This window comes from Phocoena sinus, chromosome X, assembly GCF_008692025.1.
Source record: "Phocoena sinus isolate mPhoSin1 chromosome X, mPhoSin1.pri, whole genome shotgun sequence".
Taxonomy (NCBI): domain Eukaryota; kingdom Metazoa; phylum Chordata; class Mammalia; order Artiodactyla; family Phocoenidae; genus Phocoena; species Phocoena sinus.
In genome coordinates, this window is record NC_045784.1 from 52,167,391 (window position 1) to 52,192,988 (window position 25,598).

The 25,598-nt window shown below is 37.1% G+C and overlaps 1 protein-coding gene and 1 pseudogene across 1 annotated transcript; both read right to left on the reverse strand.

Moving 5' to 3' along the window:
* Nucleotides 1-4,061: 4,061 nt before the first annotated feature.
* Nucleotides 4,062-6,393, reverse strand: SPIN4 (spindlin family member 4). Its single transcript, XM_032620011.1, has one exon. It carries the CDS (start codon nucleotides 5,712-5,714, stop codon nucleotides 4,965-4,967), a length of 750 nt encoding a protein of 249 aa, XP_032475902.1. The 5' UTR covers nucleotides 5,715-6,393; the 3' UTR covers nucleotides 4,062-4,964.
* A 2,340-nt stretch (nucleotides 6,394-8,733) lies between these two features.
* LOC116747088 lies at nucleotides 8,734-10,650 on the reverse strand (annotated as a pseudogene).
* Between the last annotated feature and the right edge of the window lie 14,948 nt (nucleotides 10,651-25,598).

Here is a 25,598-nt window from a genome sequence, read left to right on the forward strand (position 1 = left end):
ATTGGTGCTGGGAAAACTGGACAGCTACATGTAAAAGAATGAACTTAGAACACTGCGTAACACCATACACAAAAATAAACTCAAGATGGATTAAATACCAAAATGTAAGGATAGACAGTATAAAACTCTTAGATGAAAAGATAGGCAGAACACACATAAATCACAGGAAGATCATTTTTGACCCATCTCCTAGAAAAATGGAAATAAAAAGAAAAATAAAGAAATGAGACCTAATGAAACTTAAAAGCTTTTGCACAACAAAGGAAACCAGAGATAAGACAAAAAGACAACCCTCAGAATGGGAGAAAATAGTTGCAAATGAAGCAACTGACAAAAGATTAATCTCCAAACTTTACAAGCAGCTCATGCAGCTCCATATGAAAAAAATAAACAATCCAATCCAAAAATGGGCAGAAGACCTAAATAGACATTTCTCCAAAAAAGATATATATATTGCCAACATACACATGAAAGGATGCTCAACATCACTAATCATTAGAGAAATGCAAATCAAAACTACAATGACGTATTATCTCACGCCATTCAGAATGGCCATCATCAAAATATGTAGAAACAATAAATGCTGGAGAGGGTGTGGAGAAAGGGTACCCTCTTGCACTGTTGGTGGGAATGTAAATTGATACAGCCACTATGGGGAACTGTATGGATGTTCCTTAGAAAACTAAAAAGAGAACTACCATAAGACCCAGCAATCCCACTACTGGACATATACCCTGAGAAAGCCACAATTCCAAAAGAGTCATGTACTACAATGTTCATTGCAGCTCTATTTACAGTAGCCAGGACATGGAACAACATAAGTGCCCATCGACAGGTGAATGGATAAAGAAAATGTAGCACATATATACAATGGAATATTACTCAGACATAAAAAGAAACGAAATTGAGTTTTTTGTAGTAACGTGGATGGACTTAGAGTCCGTCATACAGAGTGAAGTAAGTCAGAAAGAGAAAAACAAACACTGTATGTTAACATATATACATGGAGTCTAAAAATAATAAAAGTTTCTGAAGAATCTAGGGACAGGACTACAATAAAGACGAAGATGTAGAGAATGGACTTGAGGGCATGTGGAGGGGGAAAGGTAAGCTGTTACGAAGTGAGAGAATGGCTTGGATATATGTATACACTACTAAATGTAAAATAGATAGCTAGTGGGAAGCAGCTGAATAGCACAGGGAAATCAGCTCCGTGCTTTGTGATCACCTAGAGGGGTGTTATATGGAGGATGGGAGAGAGTTGCAAGAGGGAGGTGATATGGGGTTCCATGTATACGTATAGGTGATTCACTTTGTTATACAGCAGCAACTAACCCAATATTGTAAAGCAATTATGCTCCAGTAAAGATGTTAAAAAAATAAATAAAAGAAGTGCCAGGTGTGGCGCTAGAGTGTCATAAAGAGGGATAACTCCAAAATTATGGGAAAACATAAGGTCTATTTCTAGTCTTGTGGTCAGGAGTTGGTGGTAGATAAATGTCTCACTACAGCCAGGATAAAACCTTCTTGACAGCTGAAATTTTGTCTTTTTCATTCAGTTGCCAATACTGTGGTTAAGGTGAAGCCTCCCTGAGTGTTAGGAGTGGCAAAAGTACCTAGAACAGCAACTTGCATTCTAAAGTCAGTGTTATTGTTTTTTGTTGTTGTTGTTGAAATCCATATCCCAATTTTAAAAAAAGAAGATTCCGTACAATAAAAACTAAAAGAAATGTTACGCTATAAAGTTAATTAAAAAATTTCATGTTGAAATTTTTTTTAAAACCACAAAATCAATACTATTTTCAACTATGTTTATATTTTCAGTAAATATATAAAGCATAGACAAGATTCGCATTAAATTCATGATAGTGTGTGCTTCTGCAGTGAATGGAGATGTTATATTTTGCAAATATGCCAAAATATTAACATTTGTTAATTTTGGGTGAAGGTAAAAACGGACGTTTTTTATATCTTTCATGCTTTCCATATTATGTTTTAATTTTTCAAAATAAATAAAATACAAAGAGAACTTAGAACTGTTATAGATGATGATTTTATTACAATGTTTTCAGAATTGAACATACCTAAGACATACGCACGTGCAACACGGAAGGACATAAAGCATCTGAATACTACAATCAAGAAGCTTGTTGATAGAAAAAGCTTTAAATTTTCTATTTCACAGAGAATATACATTCCTTTTTAATAGAAAGCTTGAATAAACCAATTACCCTTGAAGAGATAAGAAAGCTGATTAAAGATCTACCATAAAAATTGTCACCAGGATTAGGCTGTTTTTACAGCTCACTACTAGCTAATTTTTAAAGAACAAATAATTCTAATGCTATTTAAACTGTTCCAGGACACAGAAAAATGATTGAAAACATACAATTTCATTTTTTAAAGCTAGCATAATTTTAACAACAAAACTTGAAAAAAACAATTTCACTTTGGAATGTAAATGCAATGATACTAAATAAAATCTGGTAAATAATACCCAGCAATGTATCAAATGCTTATTACACCATGATCAAGTAGGATTTATTCCAGAAAATCAAATTTGTTTCAAAACATCAAATATCTACCACTCTAATTCACCGTGTCAACAAACTAAGGGAAAAAAAATGTTATACTATTTTGTCAATAGACGCTGAAAAGACATTTGATAAAATTCAGGAGCCACTTTTAGTAATAATGCTATGTAAAACAGGAATAGAAGAAATACCCTAAACATGTTAATGGTTAATGACTATTTACCAATAACCAACAGCAAATGTCATAACAACAGGGAACACTAAAGACAATTCCATGAAAATTAAGAACCAGACAGGCATGTCTGTCATAATCATTATTCAACATTGTTTTGGAGAATCCAGATCATGTAATAACAATATTAACATTATAAGAAATAAAATGATCTCTATTTGCAGGTGAGATGACTATATATCTACCAAGTCCAAAACATTCTATTTTAAAAACCCAGTGTAATTCAGAGTATTTAGTAAGCTGAAAATAGAAGGAATAAAAAATCTCTAGTTTGTCTATATTGCCAAAAATATAAATGAGGAGGAAAAAATACCCAATTCAAAATGTCAAAATGTGACAAGAACTGTAAAAATATATAGAGATAAATTTAATCAGATGTGTTGGACCTATATAACATTACAAAAACAAAAGATTTTAATGATGTACCAAAATTCTCGAGTATTAAAGATTAATATTATTATTAAAATACCTCTCTAAACAGAAATGCAGAAATGTAATACAATTCTAAGGTATCACAATTTTTTTAAATATGGAAAGGATGCTTCCAATTTTTACATGAAAGAATGAAACACAAATTACATAATAGAAGAAAAGACAAAAAACAAAAACAAAAAAACTAATGATAGGGGACTTGCTTTACCAGAGTCCAAAGTTTATGGTCAAGCCAGTACAATTAAAACAATGTGATACTGGCTCAGGAACTTGAAAATGGGTGATTTATTTAATAAATGTGATAGCATAATCAGGTATCCAATATGAACAAAATGTATATTTGGACCTCTACCCCCATATAGAAAAATACATTCCTGATGGATCAAACAGTTAAAGCTTAAAATTAATAAATTTTTTAGAAAAAAATGTAGGTAAATATTTGTATGACTAGGGGTGGGGACATTCAGCTGAAAAAACAAGAAACCGAAAAGCTAAAAAGAAGAAAGGAATCTATCTAACTTTTTTTTAAACCTGTAAAGTAAAAAAAGAAGATATCAGCAAAGTCAAGATTAATGATAGAATGGAGAAAATCATAACACATATGGGCTACAACTGATTAATACACATCACATAGTAAATATAGTTAGAATTCCTACAGATTTATAAGGAAAAGATCAAAGATTCAATAGACAAATGAGCAAAGGATAAGCACTGGCAAATCACAGAAAAAGTCCAAATGTTAAAAAAAAAAAAAAAAAAAAAAAAAAACCTCACTGAGTTTTTCAATTAAACAAACAATACTATGTAATTTTTCACTGTTCAGATTTGCAAACATTAAAGAATGCTGGAGAGGATGCTGGAAAATGAGCACTTTCATTTTAGATGGTAATTTTGTAATATCTCTTAAAATTAAATAAACACCTACCTAGCAGTCCCATTTCTGGGAAGCTACCCTATAGAAATAAAAGCACCAGTATGTATTGTAGCTGTGCTATGGTGGAAAAAAAAAGAGAAAACTTAAAGGCCATCAATAATAGAATGGTACATAAATGGTACCATTTTGGTACATAAATATGTACTGTGTATGCAGCTGTTAGGAGAAGGGAGGAAGACAAGGAGAAATAGAGGGAGAGGGGGAATTGGTGATTTATTTAATAAATGTGATGGTACAATCAGATATCCAATGTGAATAAAATGTATAGTTGGACATCTATCTTATACCATATGGAGAGGGAGGCATGGGGGAGAGAGAGAGATATCTGTAGCTACTGATCAGAAGGATATGTCAAGGGAGAAACGCAATTAGAGAGAAATACTGGGGCTTGCTGTTTCTGTAGAAAGGACTACAACAAACTTTCTTTAAGAGGACTGGGCAAACATGGAAGGATATACATTATGTTCTTAACACTTGTTACCTGGGGAGAAAAAAATTGGTAAGGCAAAGAAAGAAATGGAGGTGGGGTGGAGGATATAGTGTGTGTACACCATTTATTTTTCTTTATCTAGTTTTCCATTGTTCCAAATTTTACAAAAACTTTTCAAGTTTCTATTAGCACCCGATTTAAAATTTTGATTACAGAACAAGGCAATATCAAAAGTACCAAACTATACTTCGGACAAAACTGTGGAACTAGTCAATGTAAGATTTGGAGGCACCATAAGTAATAATAAATTCTTTAATCTCTGACTTCAAAAATGTTCTCAAAATTCCACATGACATATTTTACATTTAACAGTTCCACAACTTTTGCAATAGCACAATGAATTTAGGGGGTTTTCACCAAACCATAGACATAAATGTGAATATCATCATCAAACTTAATGAAGTAGACAGATGGCTTGGCCACCACTTGATGGATGAAAATGCCGGTTCTCTTGGACCCATCATCTTTGGCGTGCTCCACCTGCTTGCCCACAAGGCTGTCGACAACTTCTCCAGGCTCCCGTTCTGCTGTAGGGAAATAGTAGTTGGAATCTGGAATGATGCGCAGGTCACCAGCTTTGTAGTCATCCAGCAGCGTGTACATATAAAGGACTGGATCTTTCTCGTAGGTGATGTAAAACCAAGTGTCCATCACGGGGGCTCGCGCCAGGACCATGCCCTTCCATTCATCTTTCGTACCGTGCTCACCCTCAAACACATGACCCACTGCCTTGCCAATCAGGGAATCTGCCAGGCGCGAATCAATGCGAGGATTTGGCACTCTCTCAGGAAGGATCTCTAGCGCTAAAACTCTCTTATCTCGGTGCAGTTCTAGTCCATACACACTATCTTTGCCATCATATTTGATGATATAGAGAGTGGGCTTCACGGAAACCTGCTCAAGCACGGTGCCCTTCCACTGCTCCACAGGCTCGTTGCCTTCCTTCCAGCCGTGCTGAATGCGACAGCCCACAATGTTCCTACGGGTGAGGAAAGTGGGCTTGCGCCGCTGTTTCCTGTGGGTGTGCCTTTTCTTCATCAGGTATGCGGACACACCATCTACGCCCATCGGAGGCACTGTTGGGGGCGACATGGCTCGGGGTTTAAGGAGGCTCAGCAACGCTACCACTTACTAGATTAAGTTGACAAAAAGTCAGCACTATCCAGTATGAGATCTTTTCTCGTGATCTCCGAAAACAGAAAGATCCTGTCCTGTCCGTTCTCCTTCTCCCTTCCCCAAAGGCAAGGCTCTCACCAAGGCTCGGCAGAAACGCTCTAACTCTGACCGTGGGCACTAGGACAGCGGGGGCCTCTTGACAGTATTCTTCTCTCCCGCCCGGCAGAGGTATCTGCAGCAGTGGCAGTTGCCGCAGGAGATGGCGGGCTTGCGTGTGCTGCCCGCGCCTTGCGCCCGCCCCGACTCCCAACCCTGAGTCTCCCGAATTGACCACTTAGCTGTTATCGATGGTGCTGCGGCTGTGGAACGGCGACGGAGAAGGAGAGGACGGGAAAGGGATAAGAGCGATGGCTGCAGCGCCAAAGTCGCGGGCGGCAGCGGGTCTCTGAGAAGTCCGCGGGGTCTCGGTTTAGCAATGTTGCTCTGCTCGGCCTAGCTCTGGCGCCAGGGTTTTTGCCGCTTCGGGAACCCGACCCCTCAGAGCCCGCCTGAGCCTCGGCCCCGCCCCCGCCATTCCGCCTTCCGCTCAGCCAGCAGCAACTGGGCGGGTTACTGTGCACAGTGCGTTCTGTCCACACAGTCACAGGCGCTCACTCCTTCATTTCCTCACGCGCCCCCCGACCGCTTCTCTCAAACCCAAGCCAGACTGGCCGGCTCCCTTACTCCTCTATGGCCGTCTGTCGTCCACCAGCCTCCTCAACAGCTTCTCCAACTGCTTTCTATCTTCCAGGAATTCCTCACAAAACATTTTCTTTTTAATATACAACACATACATACACAGAGTTTGTACATACAAAAAAATTTTTTTCACTTTAAGGATTATGAGACCGGTTAAGTAAATGCCGTGTACGGTCCACCATCTTGATCCAAACTTTCCTTTTTATTTTCTATCTGGTCACTCACGGTAATGCATTTTTAATACATATATTTTTCTGAATGTAAAGTAAATGTACTGACACTGTGGAGATTTTCTGAAATTCAGTGAAATAAAAACCGAAACTAACCTTAATCTTAACATCTAGATGTACAGCAAAATGTTAACAGTTCTGATATCTCAATAAATCTATGCTTGTAGTTTACAAAATTGGTAGCAGGTTTCACATCTTTATAACTTCTTTTTAAATTCATATCATTAGTATCTTCCAAAATTATTAAATACTCTGAAAATATGTTTTTTAATGGTTCCATAATGTTCCTTTGTATAGATCTTCCGTTATTTATCCTAAAATGTCTATGACGATAAAGAAAATTAGTTTACTCTCATATATGGATTTATTGAGCTAGTATAAAACATTTTTTAAAAGAATATTTAATGACATGGAGATCTACATATGAGCTAATAACAATGTGTGAGAAAGCAGGATATTGAAACAAAATTGTGGCTCCAATTTTGTAGAGAGAAAAAATTAAAAGTTTTTTGTGGTATATATTTTCAGTCTTTCTGGTTATAAAAGTACTGCATGCTCATGTGGAAAATATGAAGGATAGAAAAGAAAGTATCCATAATTTCACCTACTTCAAGTCACAGGGCTCTTATCAAAATTAAATGAAAATTTCTGTATGTCTTTTATTCCTGTATCCTACTTATAAGATGGCAATATAAACCAGGGAAGTCTAGGCTCCTCATTCTCACTCCTCCACTCTATACTAGTGAGAAGAGAAAGGCTCATATCATCATGGGTAAAAAAGACCATTAATTCTTCTGGAAATGTAGGAAAGCAGGGAAGAGAGGTGCAAGGCAGCAATTCGGGCTGCCTCCACATTACATTACCTTCCAAGGCATGGAAAGAAAAACCTAGTCCTCATACCATTTAATAGCTGATTGGGCAGAATATGTGTGGATCCTTCAATTTCCCAGGCCATAGGCTTTTGAGATGAGATAACTCTCCAGTACTATATTATAAGAAAGTAATTCCAAGGAGACAATTTGAAGTAAGCAAGAAAACTACATATACTGAAAGGTATTTCTAAACTCTTTAGAATTACATAGTGGTGTGTACATATTCACACATATATACAACCTACACAGTGAAAGTCAGAAAGTATGTGTAAATGTCATGTCATTATGTTCCACAAATAATGCTCCCCACGTAAATCCCCAGACCAAGATGTGCCAAGTTATTTTTGCTTAGAAGAACAATTGACAGGTGGGAGAAGACCACCAGGCATGCAAACTCAGGACAGTTAACTCAAGCTCTTTGGTTATATACTTTAATGGAATTCTTGCTCACAGCCCTACAAAGCAATCTGAAGAGACAAAGAATTTCCAGTATCCTTCCTTCTCTAGAACTATGATTCTGATGTTTAAATCACTCCCTAGCATTATGGATTCAATGAGCCTCACTACACTGAGTTGTAATGTTTACTTTGTATGTCTGCCCACTAGACTACAAACCCATTCAAGAAAGGACTTTTAAAGGACTTTTATCTCAAGTGCCTTACTCAGAATAGGTACTCAATAAGTATTTGTTATATGAATAAATAAGTGGTTTCAACTGCCCTGCTCCAATCCAAAGAAATCCTCCGAAATGAAACAAGTGGTCTTATACAAGCCTCTGAAGACTGCAGTTCTGGTGACTTAAAATCTCCTAGGGCAGCTTTCTTTATCCCTTCAAAACACCCAGATTACTGACCCTATAAATATGTTTCTATAATTCTGAAAATGATAAGGAGAACACCATCAAATGCAACATAGTCATACCTCGGAGATATTGTGAGTTCAGTTTCAGACCACTGCAATAAAGTGAATATTTCAATATAAGAAGTCACACAAATTTTTTGGTTTCTCAATGCATGTAAACATTATGTTTACATTATACTATAGTATAATGTGTGTGTAATAGCATTATGTTTAAAAATACGAGGTATATAACATACCTTAATTAAAAATACTTTATTGTTAAAAAGTATTAACCATTTTCTGATCTTCTACAAGTCACAATCTTTTTGCTGGTGGAGTATCTTGCCTCAATGTTGATGGCTGCTGACTGATCAGGGTGGTGGCTGGTGAAGGCTGGGGTGGTGTGGCAATTTCTTAAAATAAGACAACAGTGAAGTCGCTGCATCCATTAACTCTTTTCACAAAAGGTTTCTCTGTAGCATGCAATGCTATTTGATAGCATTTTACCCACAGGAGAACTTCTTTCAAAGTTGGAGTTAATCCTCTTAAACCTGCTGCTCCTTTATCAATTAAGTTTATGTAATATTCTAAATCCCTTGTTGTCATTTCAACAATCTTCACAGCATTTTCACCAGGAGTAGATACCATCACCAGAAACAGCTTTCTTTGCTCATCCATAAGAAGCAACTCCTCATTCATCTAAGTTTTATTATGAGAGTGTACCTACCAATTCAGTCACATCTTCAGGCTCCACTTCTAATTCTAGTTCTCTTGCTATTTCCACCACATCTGCAGTTACTTCCTCCACTGAAGTCTTGAACTACTCAAAATCATCCATGAGAATTGGAATAAACTTCTTCCAAACTCCTGTTAACGTTGATGTTTTGACCTCTTTCCATGAATTATGAATGTACTTAACTTGCATATAGAATGGTGAATCCTTTCCAGGAGGCTTTCAATTTGCTTTGCTCAGATATCAGAGGAATCACTATCCATGGCAGCTATAGCCTTATGAAATGTATTTCTTAAATAATAAGACTTGAGTGTCAACATTATTCTTTGATCCATTGGCTGCAGAATACATGTTGTGTTCGCTGGCATGAAAGCAGCATTAATCTTATTGTACATCTCCATCAGAGCTCTGGGTGACTAGGTGCATTGTCAATGAGCAGTAGTATTTTTTTAACATCTTTATTGGAGTATAATTGCTTTACAATGGTGTGTTAGTTTCTGCTTTATAACAAAGTAAATCAGCTATACATATGCATATATCCCCATATCTCCTCCCTCTTGTGTCTCCCTCCCACCCTCCCTATCCCACCCCTCCTGGTGATAACAAAGCACTGAGCTGATCTCCTTGTGTTATGCGGCTGCTTCCCACTAGCTATCTATTTTACATTTGGTTGTATATATAAGTCCATGCCACTCTCTCACTTTGTCCCAGCTTACCCTTCCCGCTCTCTGTGTCCTCACGTCCATTCTCTATGTCTGCATCTTTATTCCTGTCCAATAAGCACTAATATTTTGAAAGGGATCTTTGTCTTCTGAATAGTAAATGAACATTGGCTTCAACTTAAAGTCACCAGCTTCATTATCCCCTAACAAGAGAGTCAGTCTGTTTTTTGAATCTTTGAAACCAGGCATTAACTTCTCCTCTTCAGCTATGATAGTCATAGAGGGCATCTTCTTTCAATATAAGACAACTATGTCTACATTGAAAATCTGTTGTTTAGTTAGTGTAGCTACCTTTGTTGATTATCTTAGCTAGATCTTCTGGAAAGTTTGCTGCAGCTTCTACACCAGCGTTTGCTGCTTCATCTTCCACTTTGATGCTTTGGAGATGGATTCTTTCCTTAAACCTCATGAACCAAACTCTGCTAGCTTCAAACTTTTCTTCTGTAGCTTCCTCACCTCTCAAAGCCTTCATAGAATTGAAGAGAGTTAGGGCCTTGCTCTGAATTAGGCTTTAGCTTAAGGGAATGCTGTGGCTGGTTTGATCTTCTATCCAGACCACTAAAACTTGCTCTGTATCAGAAAAAAGGCTGCTTTTATTTTTTATCATTTGTGTGTTCACTAGAGTAGCACTTTTAATTTCCTTGAAGAACTTTTTCTTTCCATTCACAATGTGACTGTTTGGCTCAAGGGGCCTAGTTTTTGGCCCATCTTAGCTTTTGACATGCCTTCCTCACTAAGCTAAAGCTTTTCCACGTTTTGATTTAAAGTGAGAGACATGTCTCTTCCCTTCACTTGAAAACTTAGAGGCCTTTGTATGGTTATTAATAGGCTTATTCAATATTTTTGTATCTCAGGGACTAAGGAGGCCCAAAGAGAGGGAAAGAGAGGAGGGAGTGGCCAGTTGGTGAAGCAGTCAGAACACACACAACATTTATCCATTAAGTTTGTCATCTTATATGGATGCTGTTTGTGGTGCCCCAAAACAATTATAATAGTAACATTAAAGATCACTGATGACAGATCATCATAACAGATATAATGATAATGAAAACGTTTAAAATATTGCAAGAATTACCAAGATATGACACAGACATATGCAGTGAGGAAATGCTGTTGGAAAAGTGGTGCCAATAGACTAGCTTGACACGAGGTTGCCACAAATCTTCAATTCGTAAAAAAAACTCAATAAATGTGAAGCACAATAAAGTGAAACACAATAAAACAAGATACACCTGTATGTGGATAATTATAAAATCCAACACAAGGTGTAGCTGTGAGAATTAAATAAGAAAAATGCAAGTAAATTTCTTAGCACATGAACTTGTTCATGGCAAGTACTCATACACTCTTAACTAGTCATTCCTTAAAATAATCCCTTTTCACTTATCAGATCTGTCTACAAACCATCTGGCTCATGCTCCACCTCTGAACCTTTGCTCTGTTTCACACTCAAGCTCTCTTGGTCAGGGCCTGAGTGTGAATCAAGGAGACACTGTAGCAGGGTTTTGTTCTTTATAGTCAGTTTCAGAGCAGTCTTTCAAATGCTGCAAGTTTCTGGAAGCCCAAATTCTGGATAAACAAAACATTACTGAGAATAAATGTGGGAGATACAGTGATAATTTATAACTGGAGGGGTTATGGATATAGGCATAAATATAATTCCATTGTACAAAGCAGATTATAATACATGCTCTGAGAGGTACAAATTAAGCACTGGGGACAAAAAGGAGGAAGTGATTTCTTATGGGTGGGAAGATTGGTAAAGACAGCTTGAAAGGTTGAGACAACAAAAAGAAGACATTCAGAAGGTGGTAGAATAGTGAGACCTTTTCAGTCCAATCAGAACACAGCTAAAAGCACAGGGGCAGGCCTGGGCATAAGATATGTAAAAAATTGGTAAGGAGCTTGCGGCTGTAGCATAGCATGTGCCAGGTTAAGGAACAGGGGATGTGGTGGGAAACAAGGTTAGTCAACAGCCTCAAATGCAGAGACTTAGCATTCCATCCACTGCTGGGTGGAAGAAGATGATGTTCCAACACTTCTGATAGTGTAATGTTGGCAGGACGAAGTAGAGAGTTGATCTTCCATGCCCCATCTAGCAGAAGCACGTGATTCTTCCCTAAGCAGATAGTACTTCCCTGTCAGAGTACTATTAAGTGGTATGGCACTGAGCACAGAGCTGATCTTCCATCCCCCACTCATCAGAAGCAAGCAGTGCTATGCTCTGATTTTCTTGCCAGAGTAGCATCAGTGAGGGTTTATGATGAGCTGTTCCTCCACAGTCATCTAGAGGTATAAGGTAGTGCTAGTGACAGCTATGCTATAACTTCTCCTAACCATCCCCCTACATCAAATCAACAGCAGTGAGACTGAACAATGCAGAGCAAGGCAGGCCTAGTCAGAACTCTGGTTCCCAATGCTCACTGTATCAGTGAAACACACTGAGGAGTTGAGCTTTCATCCCCAACCACTGTCAATGAAACTCAACCAGGGTAACAAGATGGGAATAAATGGTATTCAACTCTCCCTATGTCCTTGGAGTCAGTGAAGCCTAGTGGTCAGATAAGCCACCACCCACACTTGGAGGCAATGAGATGGTATGAGTCAGTATACAACTTTCATCACTAAGGTACTGGTAGATTTAAGAGGGGAGCTAAACTTCTAACCATTCCACCCATGTGCAATGAGGCAGTGTGAGTCAGTACTCCACTTTTGCAAAGGTAGTGCCAAGAGATCCCACAAAGAAGATGAACATGCATGCACACCCAACACTCCAGCTACATAACAACAGTGGGACTAGCTGGTAAAGAAAAGTCAAATAAAATAGTCTCATAATATGATATCAAAAATAACAAAGATGCAATGAAAATCACAACTTGAATGAGGCAATACACATAATAATGCCAAAACCAAAATAAATAAAATATTGAAATTATCTGAAATAGATTTTAAATCATCTAAAGCATTAAAATGCTTTAATACACAATTTTGAATTATATTGAAACAATTGAAAAACATAGAAAACATCAGCAAAGGAATAGAATCTATAAAAAAGAACAAAATTGAAATTTAGCATTGAAAAATGAAATAACTAAAATAAAAATCTCATGGAATGGAATCAATTTATGACTAGAGAGAACAGAAGGTAGAATCAACAAAGTTGAGGTTAGAAAAATAGAATTTGCCCCATTGAACAGCAGAGAGGAAACAAACTTAGATATAAAGAGCAATCTTAGGAAACTGTGAGACAATAACAAAAGAGCTAACATTTGCAATTCCTTTAATGGAAGTGAAATTCTTACATATATATATATATATATATATATATATATATATATATATATATATATATACATGTACAAGATCTGTATACTGAAAATTTTAAATGTTAATGCCAGAAATTTAAAAAATTGTAAGTAAATAGAAGGATATACAGTTTTCACAGATTGCAGGACTCAATAAAGTTGTTAATTCTCTCCAAAATGATCTATGAATTTAATGCAATTTCTATGAAAATTTGAGCATGTTTTTTTCATAGAAATATGCAGGATTCTTCTTATATTTATATGGAAATGTTCAATATCTAGAATTCCTAAAACAAATTTGAAACAGAAGTATGTAGTAGAAAGAATCATTCTACCTTAAAGTTGCATAGCTACAGTAATCAAGAAAGTATGGTGCTTACAGACCAACAGACACACAGAGAGAGAACTCAGAAAATGACTCACATTTACATCCACCTGATTTTTGACAGATGTTCCAAAGCAATTCAATAGAGAAAGGATAGCTTTTTCAACAAATAGTGTTGGGGGAATTGGACATCACAAAGCACACACACACACACACACACACACACACACACACACACACAACCTACATGGAAACCTCTTATCTTATACAAAAATTGCCTTGAAATGAAAAACTAACTAAAATGTAAAATATAAAGTTATAAAACTTTTACAAAAAACATAGAAGAAAATCTTTGGTACCTAGTGCCAGCTGAAAAGTTCTTACACTTGACACCAAAAGTAGGATTCTTCATAGGAACAATTGATAAATTTGATCTCATTAAAATTAAAAAATATATATGATCTATGAAACACTCTGTTAAGAGGATGAATAGACAAGCTACAGAAAGTGAGAAGATATTTGCAAATTATACATCTAACAAAAGGTTCGTATCTTGAAAACAAAGTAAAACTATTTTACTCAACAGTAAAATAGAAGACAATCCAATTAGAAAATGGTAAAAGACATGACCAAAAAATTTCACAAAGAGGATATACAGTCAGTAAATAAACATATGAAGAGATCATTAGCCATTAGGAAAATATAAATTATTACCATAATAAGATATCACTACACATCTATTAAAATAGCTAAAATTTTTAAAATAGTGACCATACCAAATGTTGACCAGGATGCAGAGAAACTAGTTCTCTCTAACATTGATGGTTAGACTGTAAAATGATGTATTCTGGTAGAGACCTTCAAGATGGCAGAGGAGTAAGATCACCTTCCTCCCCACAAATACATCAGAAATACATCTACATGTGGAACAACTCCTATAGAACACATACTGAACACTGGCAGAAGACCTCAGACTTCCCAAAAGGCAAGAAACATCCCACGTACCTGGCCATGTGGCTGAAAGTATCTTGGTGCTCTGGCTGGGTGTCAGGACTGTGCCTCTGAGGTGGGAGAGCCAAGTTCAGGACATTGGTCCACCAGAGACCTCCCGGCTCACCATAATATCAAACAGCAAAAGCTCTCCCAGAGACCTCCATCTCAATGCTAAGACCCAACTCCACTCAACGACCAGCAGCTAAGGTGCAGGACACCCTATGCCAAATAACAAGAAAGACAGGAACACAACCCCACCCATAAGCAGACAAGATGGCTAAAATCATAATAAGGTAACAGACACCCCAAAAAACAAAACAGGACACAGTCCTGACCCCTAGAGAGACAAGATCCTGCCTCATTCACCAAAACACAGGCACGAGTCCCCTCCACCAGGAAGCCTACAAAAGGAACTGAACCAACATTAGCCACTGGGGGCAGAGACCAAAAACAACAGGAACTAAGAACTGAAGCCTGCAAAAAGGAGATGATAAACACAATAATTTAAGTGAAATGAGTAGAGAAATACACAACAGATGAAGGAGCAAGGTAAAAACCAACCAGACCAAACAAATGAAGAGGAAATAGGCAGTCTACCTGAAAAAGAATTCAGAGCAATGATAGTAAGGATGATCCAAAATCTTGGAAATTGAATGGAGAAAATACAAGAAACGTTTAACAAGGACCTAAAAGAACTAAAGAGCAAACAAACAATGATGAGCAACACAATAAATGAAATTAAAAATTCTCTAAAAGGAATCAATAGCAGAATAACTGAAGCAGAAGAACGGGAAACTGACCTGGAAGATAAAGTAGTGCAAATAACTACTGGGGAGCAGAATAAAGAAAAAAGAAAGAAAATAATTGAGGACAGTCTTAGAGACCTCTGGGACAACATTAAACGCACAAACATTCGAATTATAAGGGTTCCAGAAGAAGGAAAGAGAAAGAAAGGGACTGAAAATATTTGAAGAGATTACAGTTGAAAACTTCCCTGGTATGGTAAAGGAAAGAGTCAATCAAGTCCAGGAAGCACAGAGAGTCCTATACAGGATAAATCCAAGGAGAAACACACCAAGACACATATTAATCAAACTATCAAAAATTAAATACAAAGAAAACATATTAAAAGTAGCAAGAGAAAAGCAACAAATAACATAAATGGGAATCCCTAAAAGGTTAACAGCTGATCTTTCAGCAGAAACTCTGCAAGCTAAAAGAGAGTAGCAGGACATATTTAAAATGATGAAAGGGAAAAGTCTACAACCAAGATTTCTCTACCCAGGAAGGATCTCATTCAGATTCGATGGAGAAATTAAAACCTTTACAGACAGGCAAAAGTTAGGAGAACTCAGCACCACAAAACCAGCTTTACAAAAAATGCTAAAGGAACTTCTCTAGGCAGGAAACACAAGGGAAGGGAAAGACCTACCGAAAAGAAAAACCCAATAGAGCTTCAAGATGGCAGAACAGCTACATGTGGAACAACTACATGTGGAACAACTCCTATGGAACACCTACTGAACACTGGCAGAAAAACTCAGACCTCCCAAAAGGCAAGAAAATCCCCAAGTACCTGGGTAGGGCAAAAGAAAAAAGAAAGAAACAGAGACAAAAGAATAGGGACCTGACCTGCACCAGTGGTAGGAAACTGTGAAGGAGGTATGGTTTCCAAACACTAGGAAGCCCCTTCGCAGGCGGAGACTATGGGTGGTGGATGGGGGAAGCTTCGGAGCCACGGAGGAGAGAACAGCAACAGGGGAGTGGATGGCAAAGCAAAGAGATTCCCACACAGAGGATCGGTGCCGACAGGCACTCACCAGCCCGAGAGGCTTGTCTGCTCACCTGCTGGAAGAGGTGGGGTATGGGAGCTAAGGCTTGGGCTTTGGTCGGATCCCAGGGAGAGGACTGGAGTTGGCTGTATGAACACAGTCTGAAGGGGGCTAGAGTGCCATAGCTAGCTGGGAGGGAGTCTGGGAAAAAGTCTGGACATGCTGAAGAAGCAAGAGAGATCTTTTTCCCTCTTTGTTTCCTGGTGCGCGAGGAGAGGGGATTAAGAGCGCCGCTTAAAGGAGCTCCAGAGACGGGCTTGAGCTGTGGCTATCAGCACAGACCACAGAGACGAATATGAGACGCTAAGCCTGCTGCTGCAGCCACCAAGAAGCCTGAATGAAAGCACAGGTCACTACCCACACCTTCCCTCCCAGGAGCCTGTGCAGCCTGCCACTGCCAGGGTCCCGTGATCCAGGGACAACTCCCACGGTAGAATGCACGGTGTGCCTCAGGCTGGTGCAATGTTACACCTGCCTCTTCCGTCGCAGGCTTGCACCACAACCGTACACCTCTGTCCCCACGGTCTCAGTGAGCCACAGCCCCTGAATCAGCTGCTCCTTTAACCCTGTCCTGTCTGAGAAAAGAACAGACACTCTCAGGCGACCTACACGCAGAGGCAGGTCCAAATCCAAAGAAGAACCCCAGGAGCAGTGTGAACAAAGAAGAGAAAGGGAAATCTCTCTCAGCAGCTTCAGGAGCAGCGGATTGAATCTCCACAATAAACGTGATGTGCCCTACATTGGTGGAATACCTGAATAGACAATGCATCATCCCAAATTGAGGAGGTGGACTTTGGAAGCCATAATATATATATTTTCCCCCTTTTTCTATTTTTCTGAGTGTGTACGTGTATGCTTCTGCATGTGATTTTGTCTGTAGACCTTTGCTTTTACCATTTTTCCTAGGGCTCTGTCTGTTCATTCCTTTTGTGTGTGTGTATTTTTTATTACTTAAAACTGTTTTTTCCTAATAATTATTTTTTTATTTTTTGTTTTAATAACTTATTTTATTTTACTTTATTTTTATTTTATTTTATCTTCTTTCTTTCTTTCTTTTTTCCTTCCCTTTTATTCTGCAACATGTGGAGGAGATGCTCTTGGTGCTCTAGCCAGGTGTCAGGGCTGTGTCACTGAGGTGGGAGAGACACATTCAGGACACTGGTCCACAAGACAGCTTCCAGCTCCACGTAATATCAAACAGCGAACAACTCCCAGAAATCTCCATCTCAACGCAAAGACCCTGCTCCACTCAACAACCAGCAAGCTACAGTGTTGGACACCCTAGGCCAAAAAACTAGCAAGACAGGAACACAGCCACACCCATTAGCACAGAGGCTGTCTAAAATCATAATAAGGCCACAGACACCCCAAAACACACCACCAGATGGGGACATGCCCAACAGTAAGACAAGGTCCAGCCTCATCTACCAGAACACAGGCACTAGTCCCCTCCACCAGGAAGCCTACACAACCCACTGAACCAACTTTAGACACTGGGGACAGACACGAAAAAAAACAGGAACTACAAACCTGTAGCCTGCAAAAAGGAGACCCCAAACACAGTAAGATAAGCAAAATGAGAAGACAGAAAAACACACAGCAGATGAAGAAGCAAGATAAAAATGCACCAGACCTAACAATTGAAGAGGAAATAGGCAGTCTACCTGAAAAAGCATTCAGAATAATGATAGTAAAGATGATCTAAAATCTTGGAAATAAAATGGAAAAAATACAAGAAACGTTTAACAAGGATCTAGAAGAACTAAAGAGCAAAGAAACAATCATGAACAGCACAATAAAGGAAATTACAAATTCTCTAGAAGGGATCAATAGCAGAATAACTGATGCAGAATAACGGATAAATGAACTGAAAGGTAAAATAGTGGAAATAACTACTGCAGAGCAGATTAAAGAAAAAAGAATGAAAAGAATTGAGGACAGTCTCAGAGACCTCTGGGACAATATTAAACGCACCAACATTCGTATGATATGGGTCCCAGAAGAAGAAGAGAAAAAAGAAAGAGACTGAGAAAATATTTGAAGAGATTATAGTTGGAAACTTCCCTAATATGGGAAAGGAAAGAGTTAATCCAGTCCAAGAAGCAAAGAACGTACCATACAGGAAAATCCAAAGAGAAACACGCCAGGACACATATTAATCAAACTATCAAAAATTAAATACCAAAAACAAACATTAAAAGCAGCAAGGGAAAAACAACTAATAACAAATAAGGGAATCTCCATAAGGTTAACAGCTGATCTTTCAGCAGAAACTCTGTATGCCAGAAGAGAGTGGCAGGAAATATTTAAAGTGATGAAGGAGTAAAACCTACAACAAAGATTACCCATCTAGGATCTCATTCAGATTTGACGGACAAATTAAAACATTTACAGACAAGCAAAAGCTAAGAGAATTCAGCACCACCAAACCAGTTTTAAAACAAATGCTAAAGGAACTTCTCCAGGCAGGAGACACAAGAGAAGGAAAAGACCTACTATAATAAATCCAAAACAATTAAGAAAATTGTAATAGGACCATACATATAGATAATTATCTTAAATGTAAATTGTTTAAATGCTCCAACTAAAAGATATAGATTGGCTGAAGGGATTAAAAAAAAAAAACCCATATGCATGCTGTCTACAAGAGACCCATAGCAGACCTAGGGACACATTCAGACTGAAAGTGAGGGGATGGAATAAAATATTCCATGCAAATGGAAATCAAAAGAAAGCTAGAGTACCAATTCTCATATCAGACAAAATAGACTTTCAAACAAAGTCTACTACAAGAGACAAAGAAAGACACTTCATAATGATCATGTGAGAAAACCAAGAAGAAGATATAACAATTGTAAATATTTACGCACGCAACATAGAAGCACATCAATACATAAGGCAAATACTATCAGCCATAAAAGGGGAAATCGACAGTAACACAATCATAGTAGGGGATGTTAACACCCAACTTTCACCAACGGATGGATCACCCAAAATGAAAATAAACAAGGAAACCCAAGCTTTAAATGATACATTAAACAAGATGGACTTAATTGATATTTATAGGACATTCCATCCAAAAACAACAGAATACACATTCTTCTTAATTGCTCATGGAACATTCTCCAGGAGACATATATCTTGTGTCACAAATCAAGCCTTGATAAATTTAAGAAAATTGAAATTGTATCAAGTAACTTTTCCAACCACAACACTATGAGACTAGATATCAATTACAGGAAAGAACTTTAAGTAATACAAACACATGAAGGCTAAACAGCACACTACTTAATAACCAAGAGGTCACGGAAGAAATCAAAGAGGAAAGCAAAAAATACTTAGAAACAAATGACAATGAAAACATGATGTGTCACATCTTCTTTCTCCATTCATCCAATGAGGGAAACTTAGGTTGATTCCATCTCTGGGCTATTGTAAATAGAGCTGCAATGAACATTTTGCTACATGACTCTTTTTGAATTATGGTTTTCTCAGGTTATATGCCCAGTAGTGGGATTGCTGGGTCATATGGTAGTTCTATTTGTAGTTTTTTAAGGAATCTCCATACTGTTCTCCATAGTGGCTGTACCAATTCACATTCCCACCAGCAGTGCAAGAATGTTCCCTTTTCTCCACTCCCTCTCCAGCATTTATTGTTTCTAGATTTTTTGATCATGGCCATTCTGACTGTTGTGAGATGATATCTCATTGTAGTTTTGATTTGCATTTCACATATATACAATGGAATATTACTCAACCATAAAAAGAAACGAAATTGAGCTATTTGTAATGAGGTGGATGGACCTAGAGTAGGTCATACAGAGTGAAGTAAGTCAGAAAGAGAAAGACAAATACCATATGCTAACACATATACATGGAATTTAAGAAAAAATTATCATGAAGGACCTAGGGGTAAGACAGTAATAAAGAGACAGACCTACTAGAGAATGGACTTGAGGATATGAGGAGGGAGAAGGCTAAGCTGTGACAAAGCGAGAGAGAGGAATGGACATATATACACTACTAAACATAAAATAGCTAGTGGGAAGCAGCTGCATAGCAAAGGGAGATCAGCACGGTGACTTGTGACCACCTAGAGGGGTGGGATATAGAGGGTGGGAGGGAGGGAGACGCAAGAGGGAAGAGATATGGGAACATTTGTATATGTATAACTGATTCACTTTGTTATAAAGCAGACACTAACACACTATTGTAAAGCAATTATACACCAAAAATGATGGGAAAAAAAAAAAGATGTCTCTGTGAGTTTGGTGTAAAGTGAAAAAAAAAACAGGGTGACCCAAAACCTCTGGATGCAGCAAAAGCAGTTCTATTAGGGAAGTTTATAGCAGTACAATCCTATATTTAAAACAAGAAACATCTCAAGTAAGCAACCTAACATTACACCTAAAGAAATTAGAGAAAGAAAAACAAAAAAAACAAAAAACAAACTTAGCAGAAGGAACAAAACCATTATGATCAGGTCAGAAATAAATGACAAAGACATGAAGGAAACAATAGCAAAGATCAATAAAACTAAAAGCTGGTTCTTTCAGAAAAAAAAAAACTTGATAAACCATTAGGCAGACATATCAAGAAAAAAGGGAGAAGACTCAATTCAGTAAAATTAAAAATGAAAAAGAAGTAACAACTGACACTGCAGAAATACAAAGGATCATGAGAGATTACTACAAGCAACAATATGCCAATAAAATGGACAACCTGGAAGAAATGGCCAAATTCTTAGAAATGCACACCTTCTGAGACTGAACCAGGAAGAAATAGATAATATGAACAGACAAATCACCAGCACTAAAATTGAAACTGTGATTAAAACTCTTCCAACAAAAAAAAGCGAGGACGAGATGGCTTCATAGGCGAGTTCTGTCAACATTTAGAAAAGAGCAAACACCTACCCTTCTCAAACACTTCCAAAATATAGCAGAGGGAGGAACACTCCCAAAATCATTCTACAAGGCCACCATCACTCTGATACCAAAACCAGACAAAGAGGTAACAAAGAAAGAATACTACAGGCCAATGTCACTGATGAACATAGATGCCAAATCCTTAACAAAATAATAGCAGACAGAATCCAACAGCACAATAAAAGGATCACACACAATGAAAAAGTGGGGTTTATCCCAGGAATGCAAGGATTCTCCAATATACACAAATCAATCAATGTGATACACCATGTTAACAAATTGAAGAAGAAAAACCATACGATCATTTCAATGGATGCAGAGAAAGATTTCGACAAATTCAACAAACATTTATGATAAAAACCCTCCAGAAAGTAGGCATAGAGGAAACTTTCCTAACATAATAAAGGCCATATATGACAAACCCACAGCCAACATCGTCCTCGATGGTGAAAAAAGGAAACCATTTCCACTAAGATAAGGAACAAGACAAGGTTCCCCACTCTCACCACTATTATTCAACATAGTTTTGGAAGTTTTAGCCACAGCAATCAGAGAAGAAAGAGAAATAAAAGGAATCCGAATTGGAAAAGAGGAAGTAAACCTGTCACTGTTTGCAGATGACATGATAATATACATAGAGAATCCTAAAGATGCTACCAGAAAACTACTAGAACTAATCAATGAATGTGGTAAAGTGGCAGGAAACAAAATTAATGCACAGAAATGTCTTGCATTCCTATATACTAATGATAAAAAATCTGAAAGTGAAATTAAGAAATCACTCCCATTTACCACTGCAACAAAAAGAATAAAATATTTAGGAAAAATCTAAGGACACAAAAGTCCTGTCTGCAGAAAATTATAAGACAATGATGCAAGAAATTAAAGATGATACAAACAGATGGAGCGATATACCATGTTCTTGGATTGGAAGAATCAATATTGTGAAAATGACTCTACTACCCAAAGCAGTCTACAGATTCAACGCAATTCCTATCAGAATAACACTGGCATTTTTCACAGAACTAGATGAAAAATTTCACAATTTGTATGGAAACAGAAAAGACCCTGAATAAGCCAAGCAATTTTGAGAAAGAAAAACGGAGCTGGAGGAACTAGGCCACCTGACTTCAGACTATATTACAAAGCTACAGTAATCAAGACAGTATTGTACTGGCACAGAAACAGAAATATACATGCATGGAATAGGATAGAAAGCCCAGAGATAAACCCACACACATGTGGTCACCTTATCTTTGATAAAGGATGGAAGAATATACAATGGGGAAAAGACAACTTCTTCAATAAGTGGTGCTGGGAAAACTGGACAGCTACATGTAAAGGAATGAAATTAGAACACTCCTTAACACCATACACAAAGATAAACTCAAAATTGGTTAAAGACCTAAATGTAAGGCCAGACACCATCAAACTCATAGAGGAAAACACTGAATACTCTGCGACATAAATCACAGCAAGATCCTTTTTGGCCCACCTCCTAGAGAAATGGAAATAATAACAAAAATAAACAAATGGGACCTAATGAAACTTAAAAGCTTTTGTACAGCAAAGGAAGCTGTAAACAAGATGAAAAGACATCTCTCAGAATTGGAGACAATATTTGCAAATGAGGCAACTGACAAAGGATTAATTTCCAAAATTTACAAGCAGCTCATGTAGCTCAGTATCAAAAAAACAAATAATCCAATCCAAAAATGGGCAGAAGACCTAAGTAGACATTTCTCCAAAGAAGATATACAGATTGCCAACAGACAAATGAAAGAATATTCAACATCATTAATCATTAGAGAAATGCAAATGAAAACTACAATGAGATATCATCTCACATTGATCAGAATGATCATCACCAAAAAATAAATGCTGGAGAGGGTGTGAGCAAAAGGGGACCCTCTTGCACTATTGGTGGGAATGTAAATTGATATAGCCACTATGGAGAACAGTATGCAGGTTACTTAAAAATCTAAAAATAGATCTACTATATGACCCAGCAATCCCACTACATTGCATATACACTGTGAAAGCCACAATTCAACAAAGTCATGTACCACAATGTTCATAGCAGCTCTATTTCCAGTAGCCAGGACATGGAAGCCTGTCCATTGACAGGTTAATGGATAAAGAAAACGTGGCACATATATACAATGGAATATTACTCAGCCATAAAAAGAAATAAAATTAAGTTATTTGTAGTGATGTGGATGGACATAGTATCTATCATAGAGAGTGAAGTAAGTCAGAAAGAGCAAAACAAATACTATATGCTAACACATATATATGGAATCTAAATAAATAAATAAATGCTTCTGAATAACCTAAGGGGAGGAGAGGAATAAAGACGCAGTTGTAGAGAATGGACTTGAGGACACGGGGAGGGGGAAGGGTAAGCTGGGACAAAGTGAGAGAGTGGCATGGACATATATACACTAGCAAATATGTAATTGTTAGCTAGTGGAAAGCAACCGCATAGCACAGGGAGCTCAGCTCGGTGCTCTGTGACCACCTAGAGGGAATGGATACGGAGTGTGTGGGGGAGATGCAAGAGGGAGGAGATATGGTGATATGTGTATATGTATAACTGATTCACTTTGTTATAAAGCAGAAACTATCACACCAGTTTAAAGCAATTAGACTCCAATAAATATGTTAAATAAAAATAAAATAATTAATTTGTAAACAGTGAAGAAAAAAAATGATGTGCTCTCCCTGGAGAACATTTGGCAGTTTCTTACAAAAATAAACATGGAAATACTATATAAATCAGCAATTATACTCTTGGACATGTATCTTAGAGAAATAAAGACTTATGTTTATACAAAAACATGTATGTAAATGATCATAGAAACTTTATTCATAATTCATAAAATCTAGAAACAAACCATATGCCCTTCATGGTGAATGACTAAAATACAATAATTCAGCCATACCATGGAATACCACTCAGCAATAAAAAGGAACATGCTATTGGTATTATCAAATTTTGTATTTTTACTATAAGGAATTATGCTGAGTTAAAAAAAAAAGCCAGTCACAAAATGTTACATACTGTATTATTATAATTATATAGCATTCTTTAAATGACAAATTATAGTTTAATGACTTCCAAGGATTAGGGATCTGGAGTGGGAGAGTTGGCTGTAGTTAAAAATGAGTGGCATGAGGTATCTTTGTGGTGGAACTTTTTTTCATCTTGACTGTGGTAGTTGTCACACTAATCTACACATGTGATAAAACTGCATAGTAGTAAATACACACACACAGAAGTCCACATATAACTGGTGAAATCTGAATAAATATGACAGATTTTATCAATGTTAGTTTCTTGGTGTGATTTTGCACTCTAATAATGCCAAGTGTTACCACTGGAGTTTACTGGGCAAAAATTACACAGAATATCTCTATTATTTCTTACAACAGCATGTGAATCCACAATTATCTCATAATTTTTTAAAAAGAGAAAGCTGAAGTTGTAAAATTTAATAGATAAGGAAAATTATTCTATATATGAATAACAAACAAGATGCAGAAAATTATATAATATGATAATATTTCTTATTAAATAAATAATAAAAAATGTTCTTTGATGTACAGGAAAAAATAAGTATGCAACTTTGAAGAAGTCATTAAATCTCTCTTTGCTTCCATTTCATCAGACAAAAAATAAGAGATTTGGACTGTTTCAGCTCTAAAGTCCTTTCTTGCTCCATATTTCTATGATTCAATGAAAATGAAAAGCTGGGAAAGAAAGCTGGGATTAAGAAATGAGTTTGGGATGTAGTTTTCCAGTTAACCATTGCGTATAAACTTTTATAAGGAGAAAATGCAGCTAAGTAAGCTGAGAGTAAAGTGACAGAGCATTTTTAAATCAACATATCAAGATTTTTGTTTTCTCTCTTGAGAACTGTACAGAGATTTGTGGAGCTGTTAAATTGCCTGTAAAAATCTTATCTTGTCATATAGTATTTTGGCAAGTTTGATAATGAGAGTTGATGAGAAGAGTAAAATTGTGAGTTGGCCAGTTGTATATATTCTGAATAAAGGCTTTGGCTTTGATTTTCAAAGGTGTTGGTTTAGGATTTGACTATGTTCATCCTATTATCAAAGATTTCCTCTAAGTACTGGATTGAAGATGGAGACCAGTGATTAAAAGCCAACTAAATTTTCTCAGTTAGTTTGATCCCTAAGTATAGTTATTTTATTTTTGCAAAAATAGCTTTTTAACGCTATAGGGGATGGATAAATTCAACGAGCAGAGAGAAAAAACCGTCTATGTTATGGAGAGTAATAAACTAGCACTAAAAATCCTGGGTTTTATTATTCGACA